Source organism: Priapulus caudatus, unplaced genomic scaffold (genome assembly GCF_000485595.1).
Source record: "Priapulus caudatus unplaced genomic scaffold, Priapulus_caudatus-5.0.1 Scaffold982, whole genome shotgun sequence".
Taxonomy (NCBI): domain Eukaryota; kingdom Metazoa; phylum Priapulida; class Priapulimorpha; order Priapulimorphida; family Priapulidae; genus Priapulus; species Priapulus caudatus.
In genome coordinates, this window is record NW_014578043.1 from 5 (window position 1) to 23,538 (window position 23,534).

Here is a 23,534-nt window from a genome sequence, read left to right on the forward strand (position 1 = left end):
CTGCTTGCGAGCACACAGCCAAAAGTTAATTGTCGCCCGCCGGCTATCGCCGATCTATCCCCCACTCCTCGGTACGTGATTTAGGCCCTACGGATACACGCCACAGGCTGGTGTATACGTTGTGTGCGTACGTGTGCGTCTGCAATGTGAGCGCGCGTTGCACGATTTTGTGTGCGCATGGGTGTGCGTGTGCGTGTACGTAAGCGTGTGTGTTTGTGGGAGTGCGGTGTTGGTATGGGATTCATACTGAAATAGAAAACACGGAACAGTATAAGAAAAAATTTACAACTTAAAAATTTGCTACTTCTAGACTGTTTACCAGATCATTATACTGGACATATATACACATTCGTAATAGCATGTCTGTTGTAATATAGAGCTATAACTATACGCTTTCTAGATTGTGCTTCTATTTCCCAAAACCTTTCAACAAAATGTTCCCTTTCATACCATATCTGCCTTTCTATTAGGGTGTAGTGGTAGATTCCATACTCACAGTTACACGGGATATACTGTATATATATACAGTGCTCGAAATAAGCGTTGTCCGTGTTGTCCGAGACAACCAGAATTTGTGCCGCGACAACTGCTAACCCTTGTGTGTTGTGTGAGACGAGACATTGTCCGGTGGACAACAAGAAAAAAAGTTGACGAAAAACGCACTTTATTTTATGTTTTCCTCAGTGTTTCAAGAGGCACTTTATAGCCTGGATGGCCCGTCAATTAATTTTGTTAAAGCGACGGCATACCATTTTTTTATTTCAACACTTTGGTATATGTCAGGTTTGTCTGAGTTTATGAGAGGTGAACTCGATTATGAACCAGCAGAACCAGCAAGTTTCACCCTACATTTTGGTATTTTATGAATATTTGTATTTTCGTGGCTTTTGCCCAAACAAACATACAGCAGTGAGGGATTCATGTTTGATCCGAAAGTTTTAAAAAGAGAATTGTCGTAGGAGGACCCCATACCCCGCTTGTTTTCACGTGATTCTCTCTCGTTGAACCCTCCTTGAATCCAGATCTATCTGAACAAATTACCATATCTTTGGGAGCAGAGAACAATGAACAAAGAAATGTAGCCTTTTCACATGGCTTATTTTTTTCAACAAAAGATTGCCAGAGAAGGTAGAGGAGCCGATAGGCGTTGGAGAGGGAGGCGGAGGAGCCAATTAAAATATTAAAGTCATCTAATATTTTGCGCAGTTGTTTGGCTGTTTTTGGCCCACCCTTGTTGAAAAATCCTGGCTACACCACTGTTTTTGAGGTGTTTATACTGACCATATTAGTTATTGATTGAAAATAGCGAGATTCTGGGATATATTCTTTGCGGGCACAACCACGAAATTGTTGACCGGACAACCCGATTTGATGCTGGGTTGTCCCGGCGCGTATTCAACCATTATTTTTTCTTATTTCGACACGATATAATATATATATAGATATATTATATCTAATATGTTTTATCAGGCCCAAAACCCAGATGCCAAGCGTGAAGAATGAATTAACCGTGTGAGAATAATGAACGGCCGTCTTCCATCCGGTGACATGCATTTGGTTGTCCGTCTGCATGTGTTAGTGGTTATGTATGTGTATGCGTGCTGGAGAAGGTCTCCACTGCCCACTTCATTTTTCGATCTCTAATGGAGGACTTAAAGGTTACGAGCCAGTTGGATTCTGAGAATTCATGATTCAAGATGTTGGTCTATGCATCTGCTAATTCAACGTGTATCTTCAGAGCCATGGAACGGGAAGGTGGAGCGTCTCTATTGCTATTTTTCAATGGCCATCAGCAACACTTGCTGCTTCAGATGATTGTGCACGCGAGTCACCGATTCATTTGGTTTGTTTCTGCCAGGCGTGTGTGGGCTGTTCCTTCAGTTTGTTGCCAGTAGTCTAAGTCCTTCATCTTTTTGAAGTTTGCTGCAGTTTGTCAATGTACGTCCATGAAATCTTGCAACCTATGGGGTGGTGCATGAATCTCATCCTGCTGCTAATACCCCCTGTCACACCCCGGGTGGCGTCACTTATGCGCTGGTACGGCGAATGGAAAATGGGCCAGGTGCTAGCGCGCCAAGTCGCCAAACTGGATTGGTATTAAGCGTGTGGAACGCCAGACATCGTGGTGTGCGTCGGCCCATGCCGTCGGCCATATCGCTGGAGTCACGCTTTTTTTGTTTTGGCATGTTCAAAACAAAACGCAATTATTTTGTGGGTGGCGATCTGACCATGAACGCGGATGGAGAACTCGCGTGGGGGGCGCGAAGGTCGGCGGCAACAGCGTCGTTAACAATCATCCAAATCAAACGTAGTACACGCGCAGTACCTTATTTGGCCAAAGATGCTGCGAAATTGTTTAACATTTTTTCAACTCTGAGATATATGTTCTCGTCTGTCTCATTCCGATCTTGCCGATCTGTCTCGGCACGGCCACGCGCCTCGGCCTCTGTATGCCTTGTTTCTTCGGCTACTCAGCAACGCCAACTTATACGTTTCTTGAAATTTTCCGTTTAAATCTGACCAGCTTATTTAGGTCGCTGCAGACATCTGTATTTGAAACGCCGTGAGGGTCGCCTGTGCATATCGAGTACACGTAAGAGACGCGTGGTAAGAACCCAATTATCGTGCCGTGAGGATTCTTCTGCTTTTACGCCGGTGTCTTCCCTCCCCTCTCCCCCTCCTGTCCCTGCGCGGTCTTTATCTGTGCCTGTGATCGCCGTTGCCAAGCCCATAGATCTCAATAGAAACGCCATAAGCGCGGAGAGGTCGTGGCGGGCGCGCCGTGAGAACGCGGTATGATCGCACAGGTTTTACGCGGTAAGAGCGAGGTTTTTTTTCAAGTTTGTAATTTGTTGGGACTTTTTCTCGCGTTGTGTTCGCGTTTGCCGGCGACCTTGTACATTTTCTGGTCGCCGTACGGTCGCGGATGGTCGCCGTCCGGTGTGACGGGGGTATAAGCTAGCTTCAACCAACAACAGACTGAGGCAATAAAGTGTTGCGAATTAACTTCAACATATGGCAGATGTCGAGAAGAAATTAGACACGGTGGTCTGAACTTGCTTGATGAGGAAACGATGGATTCAGGTCTGCCACGTTCATCTTTGCTCCCAGTTCTGCTAGCATTGTCAGGTGACATGACGGCCCATCACAAGTTAATGATACGCAGCGAACACCAACTTCATGAAGACGTATCAAGCATTGCTGAATCAGGTTGGCCCGCTCCTTCCCTGTCATTCCATTGATAAGAAAGTACGCAACAGAAATTTGTCCAGTTGCTATTCAGGGCTACAACCATGAATACTAGAGCATCCTGTGCGACTGGTGTGGTATCATCTTCTATCCCAACACCGACGTCGACGTAACCGTGGGATTTTTAGCCGTCCCATTCAACATGCTTCCTGATAGCCATCTCGTCCAACATGAGGGCGCATACGACTTGACTGTTCGTGTCCTTCGCTGCATCGGCCTTCAGCTTGCCTCCTGGGTGAAGCCTGGTTCGCCATTGACTCCACTGTACCCCTTTCTGATGGTTGTTGGATGAGGAAGAGCAAAATCAAAGGTTTTGGGTACGTCCTTTTATGCTTTTGCACTGTAAAACGGAAGTGTTACTGCAAACGCTCGCAATACTGGGGGGTAACTATCCCGGCTAAGCGTTCCGTTCTTCTTGGATGAAGGAATTCTTGTCATAATCGCTGATGGAACATCAGTATACGTCTTTTGTAGCATTTCTGCACCATTAGTCAAGATCAGCTGTTTTTCGTCCAGCGACTTCACAACCTCTTGGAGCGATGATAACTTCTTTTTAAGGCGGCGAGATTTCTGCTGTGTAGTCTTGAGTTGTGTTTTTAGGCTATTGATCTGATCCCCTGCAGCGTAAAGTCTTCTTTTTAGTGCTATCGGACTCTCCTCGATCGAGTAGGAATGATCTTTCTCAACCAACTCACGGGAAGACTTGGGACTCAGTTCTCCAGGGTCAGAGTTGTTGCTTGTCTCCACCTGCTTGCTACACCTCTCACGTGGAGCTTTCCTTGGACGTTGAACCTTCAAATATCAAATTCAAATAATTCAAATTCCTGGTACAATATTGTGATTTCAGCTGAACACCTTAACTTTCTATAATTTATAATTGTGATAATATTTAACTTGTGATTGAAATATACAAAAAGAGAGACTGCATTTTGACACAGTGAAATACATAGCTAGAGAAACATGCAGTTGATAAACAATAGATAAAATAATAACATGTAAAATGCAGATTTAGTTAAATCTTATTACCCCCACCCCAATACAGAATCCAATACAAAAAAGCAGAGCTGCCATGGAAAATTATTTAAGGAACTGAGAACGTTTTCTTGCTTTCATCCTCTAGCAAACAAAGGACTAGTACATTACTAAAGCGGGCAGCACACTTCACCATTTTCGTTGCTTGTACAGGCAATTTTTGTGGTTGCCACAAAAATGGCCAAGTGTGCGGGGGCCGGCAACGACCACTCACCACGGAAATTTAGTGGTGACCACGAGTTGCCGAGAATCAAACCGGTTTGATTTCTCACCACGAAAATTGCTTGTGGTGGCAACTTGTGGTGAAGTGTGCTGTGACGCGGCAACGGCCACAAAAATTGCCGACCACAAAAATTGCCTGTACGAAAATGGTGAAGTGTGCTGCTAGCTTAAGCACACACATTACACATTACTAACACACTAGAACATCACCTCCCCACACACACACACACACTAACAACAAAAACAACAACAAAACCCTCTTGTAGATATTTTACTCTTACGTTCTTGAGATGGTCTGGAAAGTCAAAGAGTATTGGTACAGCATCTTCTGCCAGCCGGGTTGTCTGACCACTGTGGTTAAAGCTGTGTCCTGTAAAATGATCTGAACACAACACTGCCTTCTTCGATGGAAACCACTCGTCTCTCTTCACGTTTACAAGCCATGTTCTGAGCAAGGCAGGGCGTCCAAAAGGGAACCTGAAACAAACAAAATGTAACGTTTCCATTTTTTAAATTTATCATTTCGCTTTTAGTTGAGGTGTGACACACATATTCCGCAATACTAACTTTGTATGCGTGAAACCGAGAAACTCACGCACGACAATCATACTAGTTATACCAGCTGTTCCATCATGGCGCAAATCCACTTTAGGCACCTTAGGTATCACGAAGTGATGTACAGATTTCTGTGTAACTGATGCACAGACTTTCCGTATATCAAGGAATGATGCAAAAACCCTAACCCTAACCCTAAGTCATAAAGTATAATCTTAGGTATCACGAAGTGTGTTCGAGTTAGGGTTAGGGTTAGGGTTTTCGCATCATTCCTTGATATACAGAAAGTCTGTGTGCATCAGTTGATGATAAACAGAAATCTGTGCATCACCTCGTGATACCTAAGGACAAGGTGCTTAAAGTGGATTTGCACCGAAACGGTCTTGCTAGGGTTAGAAGATAGACAATCAGTCACACAGCCTTGTCGGGCTATACAAGTACCTAGCGATCTAAGGTACAGGCCTTTGCTAACACACACAACATGCCCTGCACGGCGCAGGGGCTATGTCCACAAGTGACACAGAGAACACAGGCTGGTTCGCCACACAAAACATAACAAAATTACAATACACCTGTAGGCTGTAGCCTGTACAGTGTACTGCTCTATCGTTATGAAATCAGAAATGGTCAATTTCTTAATTAACGTTCCAAACTATTAAACATTTAAAATGCATAGACATAGCATTCATTCAACTACAAATACTGTAGTTACATTATACAATATTCAATAATACAGGTGTAGAAGTATACAGAAGACAGTAAGTTGTAGAAATATACAAGTATACAGGTGGTTCAACGTGACATTCAACTAAGTACTACTAACTACTAAGTAAGCTACGCTATAGCTCTAGTACTATAGCCCGCGTTCATTAACTGCCGCAGGGCTATAGAACATTTTCAGCTAAATTTCGTAACTGCAACCTGTTACCACGTGTCCTCACGAAAAATGAATCGCAAAACGCAAAATGATCTGGCTGCAAGATGATGGAAATCTCACCTATCTTTTTGAACACTTTCCACAACTTTACACCATGTATTTATCCATTTATTCCTAAAAGTGCCAGCTCTACTTGCAAATTCCGTTTTAAATGATGTGTGTACACACGTGACGTCACCCGAAATGTAGCTGCATCATAGCTGCCACAGTGTAGCTGCCATGTGTTTTGCTTACATATCCACTATGATGCAGCTACATTTCGTGTGACGTCACGCTTGTACACACATCATTTCAAACGGAATTTGCAAGTAGAGCTGGCACTTTTAGGAATAAAAGGATAAATACATGGTGTAAAGTTGTGGAAAGTATTCAAAAAGATAGGGGAGATGTCCATGTAGATAAATAAGTGTTAAAAAGCCCAGATCATTTTGCGTTTTGTGATCCATTTTTCGTGGGGACAGGTGGCAACAGGTTGCAGTTACGAAATCTAGCTGAAAATGTTCTATAGCCCTGCGGCAGTTAATGAACGCGAGATATAGTACTAGTGCTAGCTACGCAATAGCCACAAGTTCCCATCTCGCTAATAACACTACGTGGCGAGAGGGTCACAAACCGACGCATTAGAAATATGCTCGGCAGTACGTGCGCTGCTATTTAACGTTAAATTATCTCACTTTTTATGATTCTTACAGCTTCTCTGTATTTCCACGCCTCGATTTATTCTATGTGCGCTATCACTGAGCATGTACTTACGTGTCAGCGAGTAATTGTTTATAAATTGATAACATAAAACTCAAAAAACGCCACCATTTTCCCATAGATATCCCATACCATGTAGCGAAAGTTCGTGAATTTTCGCGTACAAGAAGAGACATAAGAACATTCAGAATGGCATTTTGCAATGTTCAAATAGTATAGCTGTTTCGAAATTCTCTTATTTTAACGTGTATTTCAAGGTAAATAGTAATTAAGAAGTGTAGCGATAGTTGCAACATGTAACAGGTAAGGTCAATTCTGGTAATACATTGTTTTATTTACAAAAATTTACGAAATTCAGAGTTTTTTTTCAAGCTACCAGGCATTTCGTATGAAAGGGTGTCAGGCTCCTCCGCCGTGTAATATTCGGAGAGCCTGGTCGGTTTAGCTACGCTAGAGCTCTTAGTCTAGGCTACGCCTTCGCTGGCAGCACAGGCACTTGGACCGTTTCAATAATAAAATGATGGTTAATAAATACAACTTGTCAGTACTACTACTACTAGTACTAGCCCTACCAGTAGGCCTACCAGTACCAGCAATAGTCTTAATGTTTGATATAACTTCACTTCAACACCGTCCAATACACCGCTGCAACACATAGCCCGCACGCCATTGTGCATGCACAGATACACAGTAGGTTAGAGTACTACTGCATGTGTATCTACTCTAACCAACTGTGTATCTGTGCATGCACAATGGCGTGCGGGCTATGTGTTGCAGCGGTGTATTGGACGGTGTTGAAGTGAAGTTATATCAAACATTAAGACTATTGCTGGTACTGGTAGGCCTACTGGTAGGGCTAGTACAAGTAGTAGTAGTACTGACAAGTTGTATTTATTAACCATCATTTTATTATTGAAACGGTCCAAGTGCCTGTGGCTGGCAGTGGAAGGCACGAGCGTCCGGTCAACAAAACAAGTTGGTCCTATAATAATGCTGTTTTTATCATAAATTTGCCAATTTTAATTCAAACTTACAAATGAAATGTCCTTCCACATCCCTTAAACTGCCTGTTAGTGCAGTTTATGGCTGCACAGGATGGCATTCTGATTCTCTAACAAATAAATTTGAAATGTATTTCTCGAGACGGTAGAGACGACGCTCGCAGCTAGATCGGATGCGGTTTTGCGAGTGGAAAGATGGCGCACGTGTAGCGTCTCTGACACGTAGCCAATGAATATCCAGATTTTATTATAGGCGGTGAACAACAGTAGATGGCGTCCATAGGCAGCAGGCCTGAATAAGCATCGAACAGATATTAATTAAAAATACTCACACTGTTACTTCACTTACACAACATACACTTTATTCATGTTAAATAACTACAGATTCATACTCAAAGCTTTTGCCAGCTCTATGACGCGAATTTCTACAAAGTTGTCTGACTACATTTCAAACACAAAAATGACCAACCGGTCGCTGTGACTACGCCACCTGACGGAATGTCACGAATACACAACAAGACCAACACGTCCACGAGGCATCTAACTTGCGTGCATAATGCAAATTATTGCACACTAGTGCCGAATTTCGGCGGAAAAAAAGCCAAAAAAGGCATTTTCTAGAGACGAAATAGTGCAACAATTGCGGAAGCTTACTGTTGTACGACACCTATAGAGATCAGTGGTCCGAAGCCGCGGATTCACATGATCAGTAAGGACGAGGGAGGAGCTGTCCGAGATTTAGAAAGGGTTGATGATGCGAAACTCAAGGCGAGATTGAGGAACATTGCAAACAAATCAAAAATAAGCAAAAAAGCGAAAAAAAGCAATCATATAACACGCTGTAGGAATATATATATATATATATATATATATACATATATAGATAGATATCGATCTGACTTGTATCGTGCTTGCTGTTCTGTTTATTTTAGGTCGCTCAACAACATCGCAAGTCTCTTATCATTTTAAATAGTAACAAACTAAAATTAACAGCCGATAAAAGTAAATAGCTGCAACTTGATTTTTTTTATTGCCTGATGGTATCGTAGCTACTAATTAATTTAACGTAGTTCACTCATTGTAATTGAAATGTCTTCAAAATTGTTATCCAGTGTTTCACGCGCGCCAGGTCAAACGTAGAGATAAAGATAATGATGACTATTTATTTAATTATAAAAGTTACGTCATCAAAATGGCCAACGATCCAGAATACGGATATGAAATCGACAGCCTGGCCGCACTGCGAGATCTGGTGCGGCGATCGGAGGTTGAGTTCAGCGAATTGAGCGACATATTCGATCTCGCGAGCAGTCGAGACGTCAACTTCAGCGTTAGTCAATATATATAACGATTAGTCAATATATTAGCAAATATATGCGTACCGTAATCTCCCGTACCGGCCTGAATATAGACACTCCCACCCTAGTTGTACCGCGTGATGACGAATACGAATGCAGCAACCCCAACGGCCATTGCTGCCATCACGGCGCCGACGCCGACTGCCACGGGTGTGAGGAAAGCGAATCGGTTCGTCGTCGTTTCCGGACGTTTGGCGACGACTGTGTAATATTTCGTAAGCAGCGGAACGCTGAAGTTGACGTCTCGGGAGTGTCTATATTCAGGCCGGTACGGGAGATTACGGTACGCATATATTTGCTAATATATTGACTAATCGTGCGTCAGAGTATAGGCTAAGACATGTGTCTATAGGTATCTAGAAATTTTAAGATTAATCATCTGTAATTCACTTCCGCGCGCATATAGTTTGCTATATTGACTAATCGTGCGTCAATAAACATCCAATATTCACAGAGAGTAATATGAATTCAAGCCGGTACGGGAGATCATTTGCATAATATATTCTAGATACCTATAGACACATGTCTTAGCTATACTCTCTGTGAATATTGAGTTTATTGACGCGCGATTAGTCAATATATTAGCAAATATATGAGTACCGTAATCTCCCGTACCGGCCTGAATATAGACACTCCCAACTAGGGACCCTAGGTACAACGACGCCTACTATTCCCGATATCTAACCGAGCGTCGACGCGAGCGACATCTGACGGGATTCATCACGCTGCGTGATTCGCTCTGGTTCATTTGCGGAACCATATTTCAGCAAGGTATATACTAAGGAGGGTATAAGCTAATAGGAAACCTGCACATAATGCCATATACTCACATAAATATACATCGGGGGCTATTATTTTTGTATGTGTACGTGCCAACAGTGTCTTCTCGTCCTTTGTGTGATTTAAAGACGCAAATGATTATGTTCTGCAGGGGAGAATTATCAAAATTATTAAAATTCTTGTGATTTGCCCTACTATTGACATTTTGTTCTGATACGTTGTAAGAAAAACTATAACTTTGGCCGTGCTTATTACTCTATTATAATTGCTTAATTATTTTTATAATAGCTCTATGTATTTTTCCTACGTTAAGGATGTTTCTGCGAAAGCGGCCCCCGTATTATTGGCACCATCAGTAACGGGAGTTGCAGGTGGAAATACTAGTAATATGGAGCTTTGTCGGGGAGAATAGAGAGCTACTAGAAATGCCCAAACCTATTTCCCCTCATTATTTCACGACAGCCATAACGAAGGTGCCCGGCGCGACGTCGGGACCCGCCATTCTCGGCGCCTGGTCGGTGTTCGTTGTCATAATAACGGCGACGTACACCGGAAGTCTCGTCAGCGTGTTGACAATCGTTGATCCGCACGAGCAGCCGGTCAAGTCGCTGCGGTAACTCGCCACGCATGCGCACGTGAAGCCGGGCATCGTTGCAGGCACGCTGCTCGACGATGTATTCAAGGTAAAGTCTATAGTCGTCTAGAAAGTGATATGGTATCGTTACCAATACTAAAAAATGAATACAATAATACATACAATAAGCTATACATCTATATTAACAATAGTGATAATAATAATAATAATTATAACAATATAAATGATAATAATATAAATAATAAACAGTTTATTAAGGATGCTGTTAGGGTTACGGACGGGTAACACTGTAAAGGGCATTGCAACATAACTGCTCATCAAATTCAATCAAACTCATATCCATTACATATCCCGCGAGCTGAGACGAGTCACGTGACACAGAATCCCGCTCACCAGACGCGCACCGCGAACATTGTGTACACCCGAACTGATTGTACACGATCTTGTGGTCTCACGGTGTCCATAGTCTTACCTAAACGTAGATATATTATTTTCTCGCAATTATAATATGACGTGAGACCTTTATTGCATGTTTAATCTTTGCATTTCACTTTGCGATTGGTGGCGAGCGTACTAGATACGCGAATCACGGGACTTCATTGTGTTGGCTTATGATCTCTATGTTACGCAATGATCTAGAGATAACGAATTCTTGGCAAACAGCACCATCCCCAACTTTACTCTTTGTAGTCTTAATATCCCTTATTTGTAGATGCATGCGTCACCTGTTCGCGAAGCATTCCTACTTTGAACAACCGGCCGTTGAAGCCACCATGCGTCCTGTGGAACAATTTACTGTGGAGTATCAGACCATCACTCGCTGACCATTGTCCAAGTTTCAACTGAGTCGTAGAAACGCCAGTGCCTAGTATATCGTAAACGGCTGGTCCCCGATCGCAGCTATAGAGAGCAGCCGACACATGATATCCAGGGCCGTACGCAGCAGGGGGGCAGCAGGGGCAGTTGCCCCCCTAGAGATTTTCAGAGTATGCCTTTTAATGGGAAAAATACTGTACACTTTTAGAAATAAAATAGAAATGTGACAAAAGGTTATCTTAAATCATCAAAGAAATATTACACTTTAAATAAAGAAATGTGAAATTGCGAAACGTTAGAGCACAGGGGGCATGGGAAGTACCTTTGCCCCCCTACAGAAAATTTCCTGCGTACGGCCTTGATGATATCCTAAAAAATATATTAGAACCTGTTTGACAGATCCTTAAGATAAACTACTTAAAACTCATTTTAATCGTATCACGATGGCGAGAACAATTAATTGGTCACTGTGGCTATTCATAAAGCCATATTACCTATTAAAATTATTCGATAGACTTAAACGCATTACCTTCAACCACGATTGACTCGCACCAGACAGAGACATCTTGCAGAACGGATATAAGATAAAATGAGACAACACCACCACGCATTCTCTGATCTCCTAACTGTTCTCCTTAATATACCCGGGTTTGTGAAAAGCCATGCATTATAAGTTGCTACACTATATCTTCTATGCTATAAGTTGCTATGCTGCACACATGCTGCACTGCACTGCACACACTATGTTGCACACATCTCTATCAGTAACGTGTACCTGCTCGCATTGTGATAGCCCTCCCGTGTCATGTGCGACAGACGTAATGACATTATCTCGTGCGATGGTTCCACTGCCGCATAAAGCGCACAGGACGTTCCATATGTCTGCCAGCGCACTGGCTTGCGTTAGTAGTTCTCGTTCCGTCGTCATCGTGTTGAAGATGCTCTTTCATGAAGAAAAAAATGAAAAAAATGGTCAGTGTTCCATTTCCCCGCATTCACAATCCCTTGTTCTCAACCAGGTGACACCTGATTGCCGAGTACAAATACCTCTTCTGGCATGCCTCCGGTATACGCAAGATATAATGGAGTTATCTATAACGTGATGCAGAAATAATGCCTTGTGGTGAGACGGCCGTATTCCCAACCTACCGTTACATTATAAGGTTGCGAACAAGCCTTCCGAATAAATGCCATTTGGTTCGATATACTGGCGGTATTTCGCCTCATTTCCCGAAGCATTTTTGCCGAGTGACTGATGATAATCCAGTCGTGCTCGTACCCGTGGTAAACCCCAGCCTCCACCTAACATCAAGGCATAATGGTAAGATTAGTGTAGAAAATCATAATCATGCTATTAGTGACACTAAGAACAATACTAATGTTAACAATAAAGACAACAGCAATAAAATGCGCATCGAAAACAAAGGGACATTCCGGCACAATCGATTTTTTAAATTATATAACATATTATATTAAACTAATTAGTATCAAATCCCTTAGTGTTTGCTTGTTGTAGTATTTCTAGTGTTGCAGTTCACGTACATAATCACTACTATCCAACCATCATCGTGCATCAACAGGACACTAACTTGTGGTCGATACCTGCTTTAGTATGTGGAAGCTCTAGGTGTCACTACATGCTAGTATGACAGCAGAGGCGTGTCTACTGGCCAGAACTTAACTCAAGACTGTGTAGATTTCGCGTCTGTTATTCCCGTTATGTGTATCGTTAGCTACGGCGGGCGGTCCGTCACCGCGCGCACCAGGCAGGTGGACAATTGCCAACGTAACCGGACTGCCGTCAATAAGCAGTGTTCGCATATATACAGACAATCATTCATTCATTCAGACAGACATACAGACAGACAGACAGACAGAAGACAGACAGACAAACAGACAACAGCACATCACAACAGACAGATCAGAAGAACAGACAGACAGACAGACTAGACAGGACAGACAGACAGACAGACAGACAGACAGACAGACAGACAGACAGACAGACAGACAGACAGACAAACAGACAGACACACACACAGACTGACAGGTAGACAGATACACATATAGATATATAGACAGACAGACAGGTGGGTAGACGGACGGATGAAAAGAGAGACGGATCGCCAAACAGACAGACGACATACTTCGCTCATAGACATGATATGATATTTTACCTAGAGGTGTGTCATATATTGGAATGACATGGCGGCACTCGGCCAATCTGACGACATCAATGACGGCTGACGCTTGCTCCCTGAATCTCTGTTGCTGAGGTCTGCTGTCCACCGCGCGTCTGCATGCGTCACAGCCGACATACGAAACCCTATCCATGCAGATCTAGAGCAGGCACATAGAGCGGCCGCAGATCAGCTGTCGGTCTTGCGTCATTCATCAAGATACACAGTTGCGATGGCGACCACGATGCTATAAATGACGTCACACTGCAAACTGAAACTTTCGACACAACTGAGGACTTATTATGTTGAAGTATCAGCTACGTAAAAACGTCAAATACAAAACTTTAAATCGTCAACTTTGACAATTTCTACTTTTACAATCGTTATTTTCTGAAGATGACAATGACGACTAGATTTCGTGTCTCAGAGTTATAAGATAATATGCGTTTGATTAGCGTTCGTGAAATCCACGAATTTCAATCAAACTGCATAATGCTACGACAAATCGTGTTCAAACCTGTTGCGACCGTTTGTAGAGAAACCTACGCGCGATCGATACTTCTAAACTGGGCGGAACCCTGTCTGTTCGGTTTCCATGACTACGAGTAACGCGACAAACATTAGCGTATTATGCGTAAATTGTTTACGAGACCTTCCTGCATTGTCACTACCCTATAATATGCGTACCTACTACATAGTCCTGCTTTGCTATTTCATACTGACTTATTATGCTTTTCTCTTCACCACTACATACCGTTGGACACCCTATTTCACTAACACATTACTACGTTCTTATCCACTACACACGCTTATTTCAACACTACATTACTACATACATACATACTACACCTCGCTATTTGACAAACACACTAATACATACTCACCTACCAAACCTCCCTATTTCACCTACAAACTAATAAATGCTTGCCTACTATACCTTGCTTTACTACTTGCTACACACTACTACACACCTATTGTTCATCCCCGTGCCCTTCATATATCTTCCTACATTATCTACTCTTCCCTGCTCTAATATTACACATTACTACATGCACATACTTGCTACGCAAACTTGCTTGACTGTAACCAAGTCTCTCTCTCTGTACGCACATTTCTCACACCCCGCCGCCTCACGACCACACAGTTATATATATAGATGGTTAGCGCGACCAGACTCTGCGACTGTTTCACGTCGTAGGGCGACGCCACGTAGTGAGAAGTGAGAAGGTAACGCGTGGCTACTAGATAGTATACACGCAGTTATACATCTTACTTTGCTTACGGGCCTGCGTCGACGACTCGCCGTTTCCGCTCCGTGGCGACGCGTCTGCCGCCCGCTCAGCCATAGCAACGACGTCGGCGCGGATCACCGACTCTTCGTCTGTTCTGGCTGTCGTAGCTGCGTCCGCTGCAGCAGCAGCGTTGGCTTGGCACCATGGTCCGCTGCTACACAGCCACACGCACAGCAACACGAGAAAGCAACCTGGCCTCATCACCTCACCGAGTTTCGTCTCCGGAAATCACTGGCACTGCGCTCACTGTTATAAATAGGGCTTAGCGATTATTGCTGTCTGCTGGATTGATATTCACCGGTGTCATGCGATGTGCTGAAACGCACCGTCACTTTTAGACTCCCGTTCATGGCTTCACCGATGACCGCATTGATAGCTCGCCATTGTCGTGCCGTGAGCAGACAGTATAGCTACGGGGGATACCACAAAGGGGACCACACATCCGATATTATCAGGAGCGTACAATGACAATTGTCATTATACGCTCCTGATATTATGTACGTTGGGCGTAGGTGGTTGTAGAGCGCCTATAACGAGTTACATACGTGTGCAAATTTTATAAAGGATTCCATTATAGCGAGTGCATGCTAGAGTAGTGATTGCTATCTTGAATTGCGCATGCGTCATTCAGCTGCTTTTTATTCGTTTTTAGAATGTTTATAACTACGCGTTTTGTGTTTTCGGTGTTGTAGTGCGTAATCACAGGGCATATATATATATATATATTATATATATAATATATATATATATAATATATATAATATATATATATATATAATAGTAATATATGTGTGCGTGTGTGTGTGTGTGTGTGTGTGTGTGTGTGTGTGTGTGTGTGTGTGTGGCGTGTGTGTGTGTGTGTGTGTGTGTGTGTGTGTGTGTGTGGTGTGTGTGTGTGTGCGTTTATGTGTGCATGCGCGCGTGTGTTTGTGTGTATATCCTATAGTATGGCGACAAATAGTGAATGGGGGTTATTCATAAGCATGCATATATGAAGTGAATAAATGTGGCGCAACAGTTTAATGAAAAACGAAAGTAGTTGGAATTGAGGAGTATGCATGCGTAAGATCAACGGTACTACGTGTGACCGACATTGTGTGCGATTGTGTGAGACATTGTGTGCGATTGTGTGAGACATTGTGTGAGACAGTGTGTGAGACAGTGTGTGAGACATTGTGTGAGACAGTGTGTGAGACAGTGTGTGAGACAGTGTGTGAGACAGTGTGTGAGACAGTGTGTGCGATTGTGTGACTGTGAGACAGAAGACTCATGTATTTTCCATGATATTATATAATCGAACTAGCGGGATACCCGGCGTTGCCCGGGGAAATCAGTGGCGTTACTCAGTTGGTGACCGCTTGGTTGAAAGGAAAATACCCAAAAAAATCTAACTACCTATCTATCTATGCATCCATCCATCCATCGCATTTCATGCCATCCCATCCCATCGCACCGCATCCCATCCCATCCCATATCCCATCCCATCCCATCGCATGCCATCTCATCGCATCCCAGGCCATGCAATGCCATCCCATCCCATCGCACCGCATCCCATCCCATCCCATCCCATCCCATCCTATCCCATGCCATGCCATGCCATCCCATCCCATCCCATCGCATGCCATCCCATACCATCCTATCCCAACAGTAAAGAATCATAAGAAATCCAAAGATAAAAGTCATTAAAATAAAAAAGTAAAAAAATGAATTTATGAAATTATATAGAAAATATAATAATATTTGATATGTAACATACATAGGCTTCTGTGAAATGTTCCCGTCAGTTTGCGCTATCATTATCATCTACCATAGTTTATTCTGGATTTTTACTAAACGTTTAAATGTGGTAAAAATAATAATTTTGAAATTAACGGTGAATACGGCAGAAGTACATACTAAACAGTCCAAAATTAATAAAACAAATCATTTCCCGAGGTGGGATTCGAACCCAGAATCAATGGTTTAGGAGTCCGATGCTTTATCCAATCGGCTACTGGCCCGTTATGGTTATACACCAGCATGGATTCACACGTACGTGATGTATAATGTTAATCTGTACGCCCTCTATTAATGAATAGAATTTTTATAAATTTGTAACTTTTTAACTTTTTTGAAATTTTGTTTCTCCCACCTCCCAGACGAGCTGATTCTAAAAATATATTTAGTTTTTTCTAGGCTGCGGAGTTCTCCAGTTATGCGCGAACACACAAATTCGGCTGAACAACTTTATATATATAGAGGAAAACACCTGCAGACCTAACACAGTGCAGTAATTTAAAGGCGCGGTAATGAAACGCGTTAATTAGTGGAATGTAATCGTTAAGTTTGTCGTGAATGTGTTTACGCAAAGAAAATGTCGTTAAAAATCGACCGCCGCGCGATATATAAATTTATTAGAATTTTAATAGCTGTTGGCAGAAGTTGGGATGGCTTAATCATATTTAGCATGGAACGATGCATTAGTCATACTGCGTGCTTAAACATAAATATAATGAATGGAAAATGTGAGAGAATATACGATATGGTGAAACCACACGTGTATAGAAAGGGACACTACGTACATTCGTTAGCAATGTGAGAATCTCTATTTAATTCCAGAATATTTTATGTTTTAAATAGTGTTTAATAAAAAAATAATGTGCCAAATAGTTCGACAGCGTGTCACGACTACAACGCAGATGTCGTTCCGAGATGCGTTCAGGCGGTAGGCAGAGGAAGCGCTCTGTCATGCGAATATATAAACCTATATATTAAACAAAGACCGCATTTCGAATTAACTGTAAGATGACAGCAGGCTGTAATCTAACAGCAATCTAACGACGCGTGGATCCGCTAACGGACCCGCGTGCGGCGCGTGCGCATGCGTGTCGACCATCTGTCGATCTAATGAAACTGTCGTATGCGTGTGCGCGTCAGCGCGGTCATCCTCGCATCGACAAGCAAGTGATTACCGTTAATAGCAGCGTCGGGGAGGTCCCAGTGCCGCGGCCATCGTCCACTCCCTGTCATTTAGGACCTAACGACTTCTGTGATTAACACTTTGGCACGTTTCGCGATGGCGGCCATAAACGGCGCACAAACGGCGCGTAATAATGCCATGGAATTAGGTGTGAAAAGCATTGTAAAACTTGCTCTCGTGTAAATTACGCCGAGCAGTTCGATAGCGCTGGTAATTACAGAGAACAACGATTGTCGCACTATCCAAGGCCATGCCACGTGCAGTCAGTAAGCTCCGTGTCGTGACATGCTGACACGTTATATACGCGTGCTCGCATTCCGCAGTGCTTAGTGTATGCGCTATATAGTACGTGCACAATGTCACCATCACCGTGAATCCGTTTAAATATTTTCCATGCGCCACATTCGGCCCATTACAACGGCGCGTGCTCGTTTCCATAGCTGCTGTACTCAAAAAGCGAAATATAACGGCGGCGTCATAAATTGGCGTTTACAAAGTATTTAACAATCAAGCGCATTTGTGGCGGCAAGCATCACTACCTAACTGCACGTATACATTAGCGTCAACGCTAGTGTGCACTGTGGCGCATTGCTTATGATTAACGATGACTGCTGACATTAAGCAGACATGTGCATCATATCCGACATTTCTTACGTGCCTATACTCTAGCTACGATGATAGCATAACTACGGGATACCTGTCTTCCCTACACTCGTCCCCCGCCACCCCTCGACGATGACTTATGGAATTTTTAGCCACCTGGTTACTCTAAATATACGCAGTCGCCATCCAATTACTGTAAGCTAGAAAATTACAAATTCTTACCTGTCTGATACATTTGGGAGTATAAATAAGGTAACTTGATGAATTATTTGGCAAGACAATCATTAAATCCAACGCGGCAATTGCGTACGTAAACTATAACCCCCCCCCCATTCGTCACAGATCGCCAGTTTGTGAAATGTTTCATTTTATTTAATAATATTTCGCGTGGAATTTTATATTATTTGAACAAGTATAGAGATATAACAATGTTAACCAATATAAATATTCTAGTGTTTTGGTTATTAATGAGATATTTATGTTATTATTGGCCTGAAAGAACGAGACATTTTTAGCTGGTCATTGGTGCATGCGAAGCAGAGGCGGAATATGTATATCTACTACATGCGAATTTTCTACCAACTAGCTGATTTTATATGATACAAATACTAATGAATAAATACAACATTTTTTTGCATTGCGGTGAATTTGTGTATGATTTTGCGGCAACGCTCGAATGCGTGCGAATGGTTCTTTAATCCAGCGTGAATTTCTGTCGGTACCTGTAAATCATCGAAGATATCTCTTAGAATATCACATATAGGCATGGTATCACGAATCCTATCAACTATTTCTTGAATCGGAAACCAAAAACCACGTCTGGTTTCAACCTTCATATACTGGATGCAATATGTTACCAAACCTTTGAAACACGCATTGATCATTACATTACATTCTGGCAATTATGAAAAATACATCGATAAATTAAACAAATAATACTAGCACACTATAATATACCGTCTATTATAATTTACGTCAAACACGATTCTCAACAATTTAGTCATCGGGATTATCAATAATATCTGTGATTGCTGTTTTTAGGTCTATGGGATTAATTAGCCTTTTAACTTGCGAGAGCATGTGAATTTGGAGTGTTCACCCTTAACACTTCTACTTAATCAATAAACAATGCATATAATCGAACGCATAGATAAGTATAACGATATGATACGAGTTTACTCAACTATTGTAGGTGCAGTTATTGGTATGTATACACAGCTCAGATTTCGTCAGCTGGTATATCGCTCAGGTCCGTTCTATGCTACAACAGTGTTGATGCATTGCTGACGATGACAGCTTGATGAACACAGAAACCCAGAAATCACGAATCAAGATGTGCGAGAGATACATAACAAGTTTACGGTAATATTAGTTCCGTGAAAATTTATTCGGCGCTTCGTCTAATATAGTCTTCGTATATGAATCTTCGTCGAATACATATGGCGTCACGGTATATTGTGTGAGCAAAGCTATAATTTTGTTATACGTTAATTTTGAGAAATCAGCAATGATTGAAAAAAATTCATCCTCGAATCACGGTATAACGCTACATGTGATAGATGGGGACGTAGACGGGCCAATTTCACACGTGTAACTTCCTCATAGCAATGTACGTGTTAGAGCAGTTGTATCCTGATGGATGTAATCCTGATATCCATTATGTTGGTGTCATTGTTCACTGCTGGACTATAGATGGCTTCGGTTTTTATCATTCTAGCGAGAAGTTACTGACTGCAAACAGCAGCCAATCACACGATTGTGAATCTGGCCTGCTGTGGTGTCGCACACAGGCCTGTAGCATGTCTTCACGTGTTGCTACTGGGAGTACTGCTCACTACTGGGTTTATGCATTTCAGTGGAATTGCTACCTCGCGCTACAGCTGCAGCGTTATTGATGGACGGCGCGACCATATCGCTGTAGCCGTATCTGGCTTGTTCCTTTCTCCATTTGACTTTCAATTTTTATTGCCGAGTACATTACTGTATTCGTCACTATGACATCTTGCTGCGCCGCTACCGCTAGGATCGCATGAAACCACGTGAATGTAATGGTCTTCACAGCAGATGTCGCCGAGTAGGGAGACATTGAGTGCTTTTCACGCGACGCTAAACATGTCTTTCCGCCTTGACCCTTTTTTGCAGCGCACGTGATACGCACGATATATATATATATATATATATATATATATATATATATTAATTATCAAATAACATATAATGAAATAATAACACGCCGTGAAATAACTATGAAACCCATTTCAGTTGCATGACGTGTCCGAAATTTCAAAACACAAAGTCAATCACATATTTACGTCCTTTCACGAATATGTTGCATACTTAGGAACGTACATGTGTACGCGTAAACTATTGTGGCACCCAAACACATGCAAGCTCAGCTGTTGACTGTGTAAAACAGTACTTATGTTTATAACCTGCTTATATATATATATATATATATCAGAAAGACGCTGGTTTCTTGATTTAATATATATACCATATACTTTTAACACAACGCGCATCATGTCTACAAACTCGTTACGTGGCTAACAGGTGCGAGGCAGAAGAACGTTTCCTTGAAAGTACGGAGTAAACTAGGAATCACGTCTGTTATCGCGAGAAATAGTGAGAACAGTGATTGTATTAAATAACAAAAACGCTTTCCTTGGGGAATCATCAGAAGCAGTTATGTTAGAGGCAACGCATCGGCAGGTACATGCGCGCACACATTTACGCACACGCACAGCAAACTAATATATGAAAAATCTTCTATATCTATACAAACGCTTTCCTGCTGCGTATCTATCTATCTATATAATAATGTACGGGGCTGACGCTCATCAAGATTCGCGAGTGGTTTCGCTGATTCGTGGTTTGTGGTTCATGGGTATCAATGATTCGTGATTTGGCTGCATATCGCAAAGCCATTTCAGACACGCGAGTGAATTTAGCGACGCGCGCACGACAGACAAACGCGTGACAGCGTCAGCAGGCAACGTTCCCGCGTGATGGAGACAGCGTCAGCAGGCAACGTTCCCGCGTGACGGAATGATGTCATTCCGCGTCAGCTAACCTGGCATCTGTCGACACGCGCGCTCCACCAATGCTCGCATTGTCCGTCGCCGCGGTGCATGCGCGGCAGACGAGAAAAACGGCCATCTGTTGGTTTTTTACGCAAACGCGCTCCATTATAACTCTGCAAACAACCACACCCCCGTCACTAGTGCCCGATGCTTCGATTGCTGCAGCCATACACGCGGCGATATGGGAGGGAAGGGCGGCAATACTCGACTCGCTTATTTCGCGTCGAAGGCATGTATACTTATCCGTCGAAATATAGGGGCTTAGTTTACATTGGGCGGGAGGTTCAGTGGCGACGACGCCGACATGACGTATCACCAGCGAGTGTAGCTAGTCAATATAATGCCATAGCATGATGCGTACACATGGCGACGTAAGCTAGGTCTGCATGCGCAGAATGACAAATATGCCTAATTAACGGTGACAAGACGAAGGCAAACAATGACCAGGTTCGTGTTCCTCTGACACCTATCAATCTATCTATCTATCTATCTATCTATCTATCTATCTATCTATCTATCTATTTATCTATCTATCTATTTATCTATCTATCTATTTATTTATCTATCTATCTATCGATCAATCAATCTATCTATCTCCCCCTTCTCTCTGTTCGAGGAAATAACTGACGCTATTAATCATAATATCAGCGTATCAGTATATCAATAATATATAATAATCGTATATCAGCATAGAAATCACGGCCATGCACGAAGTACAATCAATAATTCGTACAACTGTCCTCCGCCATCAAATTACACAATACCAAATCTATTCAACCGAGAGCATACAGGCTTAATTAGACCCCAGGAGAACTTTGGAATTACGAACACATTAATTGGTTCGTATGCCAAATTAAAGGTTTGTTTACAAATTCATTGTTCTGAACTCGTCGTAACTCAATCCGCTCGCAAAGTGTTGAATCATTGGCGCGTGGTAAGCGTCGCCGTGTTCGTAGTCCGCGTTCGCCGAGATTAAAATCAAGAATAGAATGTCATCCGTAATTCTAGATGTTCGCAAGTCGAAGGGACGCGGTATATCCTATTTGAAGAGACTGTGCGCGGGAATATTGCTCCTTTGTTTGTTGTTTCTGCGCCCTCTACGACATGGGGCGCCCGCGTGAGTCTTGAATGGGGTCGACGCTGCTGGTTTCTAAACCTATGCCGGTGGTGAGATTAAGACGAGTTGAGCAGATTAGCACAAGCCATGCTGCGCGCGGTCACAATGCCGCCACAGAGGTGCAGCCATTAGCTAAAACAATGGCCGCAGGTGGCGCCCAGTGTGGATGACACACATTCGCGGGCGAAGTTCGCTGTTGAACTTTAGCTCCGTGCTGCTGCTCCCTGCGCCGCGAGCACACCCCCGCGCGTGTGCGCATTTTAAAGCGCGCCTCTGCTATCGAGTCACTCTGTTGAAGTTGGGTTGTAGCCCGTGGCACTTAAAAACCCTGGTATGTTGCGCCCACTGTTGGTATGTCGGGTTCCTGGACGTTATGAATAGAAATGCGTTACGTTAGGAAAATAGGAGAAATGTACAAGTCTGCCCTGCGCTGCTTTTTCTAGAAGAACGCGCGAGGTCTGGTGCAAGTTGAATTGTATTAAGATGCTCGAGCATATTTCGAAGTCACGAAACTCAGGGCAGGCCGCATTTAAAATGACGAATTTATTCAAATTATTTAATAAGCAATAATGTCACCAATACTATTATCTTACTAACGTGTTGCGGGTAGAGAGACAAAAGATAGACAGAGGGAGAATAGTAGAGGGATAAAGAGCCAGAGAAAGATAGAGAGCAAGAGTTCATGTGAGAGGCAGATAGTGAGAAACGAGCGCGAAGAGAAAGAGAGGTAGGGATAAACAGATCGATAAATAGATAGCGAGTGAGAGCACGTGTGAGAGACGTAGAAGTGAAGGAGGGAGGCATAGATGCAAAATATAGATATAAGATTTAATTTTAAGATGCAGGTTTTCGAGGCGCACATCTCTTCATCGAGCACACAACAAAGAATATAACAGTGAACACGAGCGCGGAGCACAATAGCGCCTATCTCATCTCGCAATCTTCCTGTAGTCGTGTATTCCCCGTAGCAATGTCTATCTAGTTAGTTATTCAATCACTGCATGCGGGCGAAGTGTTCGCAAACAATGCTGCTAACCATTCGAATACACCGTCTGGGAATGA

The 23,534-nt window shown here is 42.8% G+C and overlaps 1 protein-coding gene and 1 long non-coding RNA gene across 2 annotated transcripts; both read right to left on the bottom strand.

Annotated features, from left to right (window-relative positions):
- Positions 1-293: 293 nt before the first annotated feature.
- Positions 294-20,479, bottom strand: LOC106814808. The gene is made up of 2 exons (XR_001394665.1): positions 20,434-20,479; positions 294-512 (listed from the first exon to the last, which is right to left on the bottom strand). It is a non-coding gene; the product is annotated as an uncharacterized LOC106814808 (long non-coding RNA).
- LOC106814807 (THAP domain-containing protein 1-like) lies at positions 2,896-7,972 on the bottom strand. Its single transcript, XM_014819161.1, has 3 exons — positions 7,729-7,972; positions 4,785-4,980; positions 2,896-4,041 (listed from the first exon to the last, which is right to left on the bottom strand). Exons 1-3 carry the CDS (start codon positions 7,794-7,796, stop codon positions 3,577-3,579), a joined length of 729 nt encoding a protein of 242 aa, XP_014674647.1. The 5' UTR covers positions 7,797-7,972; the 3' UTR covers positions 2,896-3,576.
- Positions 20,480-23,534: the final 3,055 nt, after the last annotated feature.